Here is a 9,239-nt window from a genome sequence, read left to right on the forward strand (position 1 = left end):
AAGAGGTCAGAGCACAGGGTAGGGCAGTGTGAGCAGAACCAGCGGTGTCGTTTGACTTAGCAAACGAGGATCGGATGTCGTCGACCTTCTTTTCAAAATGGTTGACGAAGTCATCTGCAGAGAGGGAGGGGGGATTCAGGAGGGAGGAGAAGGTGGCAAAGAGCTTCCTAGGGTTAGAGGCAGATGCTTGGAATTTAGAATGGTAGAAAGTGGCTTTAGCAGCAGAGACAGAGGAGGAAAATGTAGAAAGGAGGGAGTGAAAGGATGCCAGGTCCGCAGGGAGGCGAGTTTTCCTCCATTTCCGCTCGGCTGCCCGGAGCCCTGTTCTGTGAGCTCGCAATGAGTCGTCGAGCCACGGAGCGGGAGGGGAGGACCGAGCCGGCCTGGAGGATAGGGGACATAGAGAGTCAAAGGATGCAGAAAGGGAGGAGAGGAGGGTTGAGGAGGCAGAATCAGGAGATAGGTTGGAGAAGGTTTGAGCAGAGGGAAGAGATGATAGGATGGAAGAGGAGAGAGTAGCGGGGAGAGAGAGCGAAGGTTGGGACGGCGCGATACCATCCGAGTAGGGGCAGCGTGGGAAGTGTTGGATGAGAGCGAGAGGGAAAAGGATACAAGGTAGTGGTCGGAGACTTGGAGGGGAGTTGCAATGAGGTTAGTGGAAGAACAGCATCTAGTAAAGATGAGGTCAAGCGTATTGCCATTCATTGTTTATGATTCATTGAACAAGCATGGGACACAGTGTTTAAACCCTTTACAGTGAAGATCTGTGAAGTTATTTGGATTTTTACAAATTATCTTATGATCTTTGAAAGACAGGGTCCTGAAAAAGGGACGTTTCTGTTTTTGCTGAGTTTATTAAAGGGCAGTGACATATGGATGGAGATTTATTGAGAGGGCTTGTTTTTTGTTATGATGACTCATGACTGTTCATTATACCTGGCCCGTAGGTAGCTGAGCTGAAGATGGAGCTGAAACTGCGAGGTCTTCCGGTGTCTGGCACCAAGACTGACCTGATAGAGAGACTAAAGCCTTATCAGGAGATCCCCAGCAGCCAGGCTGCCACTGCCATGGAGCTGACAGGCTACACAGGGGCCCCACAACCTGAGAGCATGAGCTCCACACCTCCTGTGTCCCCCACGCCCTCGGAGGTCTCCAGCCTGGGCATGGAGGAGGCTGGGATGCCAGGAGCTCTTTCCCCAGCTCGGCCCACTCCTTCTGGGTCGTCTCCCCACCAAGGCCGCCTGGAGGACAGCCCAATGGAGACCAGAACCTCAGAGAAGGACCAGCGACTGCACGAGAAGGAGCGTCAGATCGAGGAGCTGATGAGGAAGCTGGAGCAGGAGCAGAAGCTGGTGGAGGAGCTGAAGATGCAGCTAGAGGTGGAGAAGAGGGGTCTGCCCAGCCCTCCAGTCCCCATGGCCCTGGCCCAGGTCAAAGAAGAGGGCAGGGCCGCCTCAATCTGCTCTGCCTCTGCGCATAGCCCACTAGCAGTGGTGAAACAGGAGGAGCCCAGCTCAGGCCAGGTGCAGACGTCCCCCCTGCCTCAGTTCTTCATCAGCCACCAGCAGGTGCCTCAGGTCCTCAGACAGCCCCAGCCCTCACTGTCTGGCCAGCCTGGAACACAGATCCTGCTGCCTGTCTCCCTGCCCACCAGCACTGCCACCATCCAGCTACCGAACAACAGCATTAAGCTGCAGGTCAGAGAGCCAGTCCTGCAGACCACAGTTAGTACTACAGCTCCAGGCCTCATCCAGAAAACAGAGGCCTCAGCACCCCACCAACAACAACACACCACCCAGACCCAACCCATGGCACAGGTGAGAATGTATGGTTTAATTGACTCTAATCCCATATTTAGAGTGGGATATTCCCCAAGGTACTGTCAGCAGACACCATTTTACCCACCTGTATTGTAGTGTCTCTGTGTATTGTGTTATAGTACTCTCCATGGTCTGTGTGCTGCACCAAACCATAACTAAATAAATTGCTGTCTGGTCTGTGGATGAGTTGTTCCGCTGAATAAATTGCACATCCTGTTTTTGTGCCCTTTTTCTGGGATAACACCATTTCCAGAGACACTTTATAAATCGCTGCTTACATTCTATTGTGATGGGCCGGCCTAATCACATTTTTTAGGGCATTAGCCGTGTTTTGAAAGCAGAGAGTCTCCCTCTCCAACTTCTTTAATATTCTCTTCTCTGGGTGATTTATCTAGTGTGTTGCCAAGGTAATAGCAGGCCTGGACAGGGTGATGAATTCCTCTCCTAGTCACATCAAAAGGAGAGCCGGAGCCTGTCTAAGCTCCGGTTACTGGAGCAGGTGCTGACTGACGGCCAGGCAGACAGCACACTAGACTACGCTGTCTGTTCTAGTCTCTATAGTACCAGACCTGTGTTCAAATAGCATTTGTTTTCCTTCAAATACTTAAGCTGTGCTTGACTGGGCCTGCCTGGCAAAAATGTAACCAACTGAATAGTCCCAAAAGTGCACACTCCGTCCATCTGTCACTCAAATGCAAGCTCAAGCAAACACTACTTAATTGAAAGATGTCAAATACTATTTGAACCCAGGTCTGCAGAATCGGAACGGGGCCGAATCAACAGCCAGCTAGAATTAGCAACACCAACTGCATCACAACACTCATTGACGAGTGCTCCCACATCAAGAAACACACTGCTTTGTGTTGCACTGCACTGATATTATTATTATTATTATGTCCCTAGAGATTGTGTACTACCACATAATAATACATAAACACTTTGTATTCCTCCCAGAGAGAGTGTGTACCCTGTCCAACCACTGTGTGCCTTCTAATGGAGGGTGTGTACTACTACAGCTGACCAGTATTTATCTGCCCCAGAGAGAGTGTGTACCATGGGGTTAACCACTGTTCATCATTCCTCTACAGATGACAGTCCCACTGTGCACCACCACCACCTCAGGCTCTGGGTTCCAGTTCAGAGCAGGCCCAGGTCAGACAGAGATCCCCCAGTGTTTCCTAAACACTTTCCCAGGGAGCAGGTCCCCTGCCAGGGCCTCGTCCAACCAAGCAGTCCCCGATGGTCCAACAAACAAGGCATTGTTTAATTAAATACTGCATTATATCCACGTATTCATTTAGTTGTGTTGAATATGTGAACCGCATAGGTTGTTAAGAGCTTATAGGGATTATATCTCATAGTTTTTTCTGTCCATCAGTCCCCTTCTCCCTGCCAGCCCAACTTCCCAAACCACATCCCCAAGAGTAAGGACCCGCCACGCTACGAAGAGGCCGTTAAACAGACGCGCAGAATGCAGACTGCTGCACAGGTAATAGAGCTTTTATAACACCCTACTAAAACACACTGGACTGACCTTCTAGGTCTGTTAGGCGTTGAGGCAGGTATTGACTGGTCTTTATTGTCTATGCAGGTACCCACTGCAACCAGCCAGCACATGGACGACCTGTTTGACGTGTTGATCGAGAGTGGAGGTGAGAAAAATACTTGAATATCGTTGGGGTCTCCTCCTCTCCATTACGACAGCTGAGTCCCTCCCTGGCCATGAATCCATCATCTCCCATGTTCTTTTCTTCTACAGAGATCTCCCCATTCATCAGACAGGACCCTTCCTTTCCAGACAAGCTGCTTCCTGTGACCGCCAGCGTAACCACCCTGCCCTTCAACACGGTGCTATCCCGCCCCCCGCCCCAGATCCTGGTGGCCCGCCCGCCCGCCCCCACCCTTAACCCCCCGGCCCCACCCAGCCTGACAGGCCTGGCCATAGACAACCAGCTGGAGGCCTTCCTGGAATGCACGCTGAAGGGGGAGACTGAGCCCCAGACACTGAGGTTGATGGAAGAGCTGCACAGTCAGCTGCTGGAGCACTCGCCCCACTCCCCCATGGACACGGACACCACCGGGTTCAACAATGTCAGTACACCCCCCTCCAGCTACCACCTGGACCACACCAACCTGGACAACATGGAGTGGCTGGACCTGACCATGCCCGGGCCGACGGGGGGACTCAACCCACTAGGCCTTCCACCGTCTGGGGTCTTCTCCTCTGACTTCCTGGACTCCCATGACCTGCAGCTACACTGGGACTAAGGGGCGTCAATGTGACCTCCCCCCCCCCAAACAGGCCTGTTCAGACAGAGGGCTGTCAGGGAGAGACACACACATACTGATAAGTGAGACGGAGAGGTCAGTCCTTCTCCAGTGGAAGTGGGGGAGGAGAGTGCAGTGCTGCTGGCCTTGAGTCCCTGCAGGGCTACAGCAGCACTAGTGGTGGATCTCGCTGCTCTGAGCAGATCAGAGTGCTAGAGGCAGGACCCTCCTTCCTCACTGGATATACAGTGTAGCTGTTTCCCTCTGAGGTATCGTCCCTCATAACAGCCACTCATTCTAAGGAAGGCTAAGCACCCGCTGGGCTGTGGTATAGATCAATGGTATGAAGAGGTTGATCTCCCCCTGTGATCTCTTTCAGAAGAGGACCTGGTCTGAGGAAGGGTGGTCTCTCCTGAAATGGCGTTACAGTAGATAAGGAGCGGGATCAGGAAATGTGATCCCGGCTCAGGATGAGAACTCGCTAGTGGAAACAGATGTTGACCCAGGTGTTAGAGAATTTCACGCCTGGTTCTGACTGCGCCAGTGGCATGGTTACTGACTTACTTTCGTGATAAATTTGACAGACAGCGCAGAGAGATTGTATATATTATAAGCCTATGTCTACAGTAGCAGTAGTCTGTCTGCTCTGCTGCATACATCACTAAGGCAGCTGTATTACAGTCCTGTGTATGTATATGACATATTGGAATGTGGTATTAGCTTAGCATTATGGCTTTGAAATAACTGCCTTTGCTTTACTCAGTGCCCCCATGCGATTCCCATCATGCGAGGGAATTGGACACAGATGCTAAAAGACTGCACATATTGCATTATGCCTTATAAGACCATTTGCCAAATATCTTGATATTTTCAACGCGTTGCTTTCACTTAATTCAACTAAAGACTTTCCAAAGAGTAATGACTGATTGTGTTGTAACTAAAATAAAGCAGGAGACTACTTAAAGTGAGTGTTAACAGTAAGCACCCTTATGTCATGTAAGATAAAACAGTGAGTGCACGATACCCACATTTAGTATCATTGGTTGACAATACGAGAGCTGTCGCCCTGAGAACTCTTGAATTAATCCAAATTAGAAGTTGAGAGCCATCACATTTTTAGCAGCTGTTGTTCTTACTCTATTCTTGTGTGGGGGAGAGTAGGGCCAATGTGAGTTTGTTTACCAAACTACAACGTGCTTTGCCTGAGTGTGCATGGGGTCACAATAGGTGGCACAGCACCGCTGTAGCTAGCTAGCCCAGGCCTATGTCCTTTACATTATCGACAAAAGAGCCTTTGGAAATGTTCTCTCTCAACCCTATTGTCAAGTCTGGAGTGGATTTATCCCAATGTACAGATCAGCTGAATCCTGCTTGTTTATGTGTGACGTGCAGTGCACATGAGCTAGAGCTGGTGTGTAGAGCTGGTGTGTAGAGCTGGTGTGTGTGTGTGCACTGCACATCTGTGTTGCATATCGCTTTTGCTTGTTTTGACTCTAGGAACTGGCAGAAATATAGCCAGTAAATTCCCCTCGGCATTTCAATATACCATCTGACCTTAGTTGGCTGACATACCGAGAACAAACAAATTGACATCATTCAGTTTGACAAGCCAAGGAGTCACAGTGAATCAGCAGAGGAGGTTCAAGGCTGTCTTGTGCTTTTGTGATCAGCTTAGCAATATTTGTGGCTATAGTCCTGCAGGTTCAAATGTAAGCATCATTATTGTATACTTTTGTTGTAGTAGGCCTGATGTGTCTCTATTCATGAAGCCTTAGACCAGCAGATTATGTAGGATCAGGATTTCAGCCACTCACAATCACATCAAGAGGCAACCTTTCAAAACACATTTCAAAGCAGTGTGTGATCCATATGTACAATTACTACCAACAGATGGGTATTAAAATGATCTCCACACTGTTGTAATAGCCTTGGTTTTCACTCCTCTCTCCCAGTTGAAGTCTTCTTTTAGGTCAAAATCCTATATGATTATTGCAATCGTACACATGTATTAAAAAATTACATTACAGTGACATAAACTGGCCAAAGATAAAATGTGAAAGCATTTGAAGTGTTGAACCAACAGTTAAAATGGGTTAAGGCAGAGGAGTTTACAGATGGGTTGACTTTACAAAAGTTGTCGGTCTTCTTGTTCAAGCAGTCTGAGCTACGCCACGGATTACTGCCTTTAGAAACACAGAAACCTTTCTGTAATTTAGTAGAGCCCCCCAAAAATGGAAGAAGCTTTAAAACATTATTCGGCATGATAAAGTTTGAGGCATCAACGACAGCATAAGCATTCCTTGGAAATACATTGCAGACCGTGCTAAAGAAATATGTCATTTCAAGGGTTTGGATCAATTCTAGCCGACCTGTCTGTCCCCTACCAAAGAAAATGACTTAAAGGTCCAATGCAGCTGTTTTTAACTCAATATCAAATACTTTCTAAGTAACAATGAAGTACCTTACTGTGATTGTTTTCACTTAAAATTATCAAAAAGAAACTAAAACAGCTCCTTAGCAAAGAGCAATCATTTTACTATGACTGTCTGGGAGTGGTCTGAGTGGGGAGGGGGAAACTGAAAACTAGCTGATATTGGCAGAGAGGTTTGGAACTAGACACACCGGTGTGCCAGACACACTGGTTTGAGTCTGTCAATAACTGCAAAGCTGCTGGGTTTTCATGCTCAACAGTTTCCCATGTGTATCAAGAATGGTCCACCACCCAAAGGACATCCAGCCAACTTGACACAACTGTGAGAAGCAAGCATTGGAGTAAACATGGGCCAGCATCTCTTTGGAACACTTCAACACCTTGTAGTCCATGCGCCGACGAATTGAGTCTGTTCTGGGGGGAAAAGGGGGGTGCAACTCAATGTTAGGAAGCTGTTCCTAATTCCTAATGTTTTGTACAATCAGTGTATATAAATGCTTTTGAGTGCACTGGTCCTTTAATGCCTCAATGTCACACATTTCTGTTAGAAATACAGACAAAAGCACTTAAATTGCAAAGCAGTTTACACTGTGAGTGGATAAAAATGGGTAGCTAATCAAAAAAACATTGCCTGCTCCTGATTGGTCTTTGTGCACAACTTTGTTTTTGTCTGAGCATCAGTGCCCCATTGATCATGTGTCCAAACTACAGAAAGGGAGAATGAGCTGGAATCAGAAGTCATTTTATTTGTACTATACTAGTATAGCCCCTTCCCTTGCAATGGTGTATTGATACATAGTTAGTATGCCATATATTTTGCACATTGTGTATATATTTTGCATTTAATTTTTTTATTTTATTTTTTTTTTACAAATGTCGCACATGAGCTCTTTTCGTACATTTTATACAAATGTAGCACATCTAAGCTCTTTTGTATTAAGACTGTTTGGTGTATACAGTATGCATACTACTGTATACCCATAATGTGTATATATAGCCTTTTTGTGTCAATGTACATTGTGTGTGAAAATGATTCAGTTGTGTTTAGTAAATAAAACAACCATATCATGTGACTTTTTGTTTATCAATGAGTTCCAAACCCTAACACAGCCACCACTCGGCTTGGATAAGTCACATGCAGCTTTAGAGTTCACAGACCTTGAAACACTATTTTCCTCCGATGTTTTACAATTCACACAGGTTTTTTGCAGGTCAATAAAAATGTTTTTTAAAAAAACATTTTAATGCAGTTTCTCTAATAAATTGCATTGATGAATACATTTTATTCCAAGAACAATGCCATACACACTAACTTAAAATGTACAGGATGCAGCCACAGTTCTCACAGTATGACTACATCATCATCACAGGAGTGATGGGAGTGACACTGACCTCAGTACAGTTGTTGGGAATTTATGACCACTTCTCACTCAGCAGAACATGTTTCACTATGGCTTGGCCCCATCCACATTCATTGTCCATTTCCTCCACATCCAATGCTGTCCTGTACCTGCATGGTGGGACAGGGTGTCTACTGAACCCCAAATGGGTCACCTCAGATTCATGGTAGATGTCTCATCATCACAAGGGGAGATCTCCAAGCCCAGTCTGAGACCTGTTTATTAGTCTCTATGTACATGTGGGCCCTTACCTCAGAGCTTTTTGATGGTGATTATTGAACTTCGACACTTAGGACATCTATGCGTGACATCTTTGAAGTTATCAATGCAGAAAGGGATAAGGCAACAGCCAGCCACACAGCTGAATGAGAATAGACCAGAAAAGATAGTGTTAAACTTTGCATTCCATCAGGTGATGTGATTATCAGATATGATACTAGCCCAAAGGCACTACAAACTGAAATTTGCATAGTACTGCAGGAAACAAACATCTGGAATGCAGTCTCCAAAAAGCACCTGTTGGCACCTCTACTTAAGAGACCTAAGCAGTGTTCCTATTCTTTGTTAACTGAAATATCCTACTCCCTCCAACTCCAGATGAAGAATAGAGTTGAAAACACCTCATTGTCCACCTCCTGTCCATTCAAAGATGGCAGACAATTGGTAGTAACACAGAAGTAAGACAGTGCTGGTCAACTCACCCAAGTATAGACATTGTGACACAGACCAGACAGGCCACATTGCCTACTGAAGTGACCATCTCTGTGGTGATGAACTGTCGACACTGTGGGCACTGGGTCTGAGATGAGCAGGGAGGAAGTTTCTGGATGTCCAGGATTACCTCCGGAGCTATGGAGGGAGTGTAGTTATGACCATATGACATCACTCATCTATAGGACTAGCCTCTGATCTAAGCAGGCCAGGAAAATAATTGTAGCAAAATGGGGGTCCCGCTTGAAATAACCCACAAATGAACAAGTTCACACATCATTTGACTCTCAGTCCAAGTGACTCACCTGGTATAGAGGGTGGAGCTTCAACAAAGACAACAGAGGGGTCAGGGAGAACAGACACGCCCCCCTGACTGATGATGCACTCTGAAAAGGATTTTAAAGGGAGACAATCATGATCAGAATGTGAGTATTAAGAGAGTGCTGTGTGGGGACAGTATCACCATAACGACGGTAGAGTAGACACACCTTTTCTTTGGTCCTTGGAATGGAGAAAGTTATCTTGGCTTTCCTGCAGCGCTCTCTTCTTCTCAGACAGCTCCTGCAGTTCCTGATCAATGCATTGAATCTCACTCTGCTGCTTGGATCC

At 46.7% G+C, this 9,239-nt stretch overlaps 1 protein-coding gene across 3 annotated transcripts in view; it reads left to right on the top strand.

Moving 5' to 3' along the window:
* Nucleotides 1–7,592, top strand: part of LOC118384159 (myocardin-related transcription factor B-like) — a 27,274-nt gene extending 19,682 nt beyond the window's left edge. For all 3 annotated transcript variants that reach the window (XM_052518769.1, XM_052518768.1, XM_052518770.1), the window contains exons 10-14: nt 948–1,817; nt 2,909–3,076; nt 3,199–3,309; nt 3,412–3,472; nt 3,580–7,592. In XM_052518769.1, the coding sequence (XP_052374729.1) occupies nt 948–1,817; nt 2,909–3,076; nt 3,199–3,309; nt 3,412–3,472; nt 3,580–4,088 (1,719 nt within the window). In that variant the 3' untranslated portion in view covers nt 4,089–7,592. The remainder of the gene's footprint in view (nt 1–947; nt 1,818–2,908; nt 3,077–3,198; nt 3,310–3,411; nt 3,473–3,579) is intronic.
* Nucleotides 7,593–9,239: the final 1,647 nt, after the last annotated feature.

Source organism: Oncorhynchus keta, chromosome 5, assembly GCF_023373465.1.
Source record: "Oncorhynchus keta strain PuntledgeMale-10-30-2019 chromosome 5, Oket_V2, whole genome shotgun sequence".
NCBI lineage: Eukaryota > Metazoa > Chordata > Actinopteri > Salmoniformes > Salmonidae > Oncorhynchus > Oncorhynchus keta.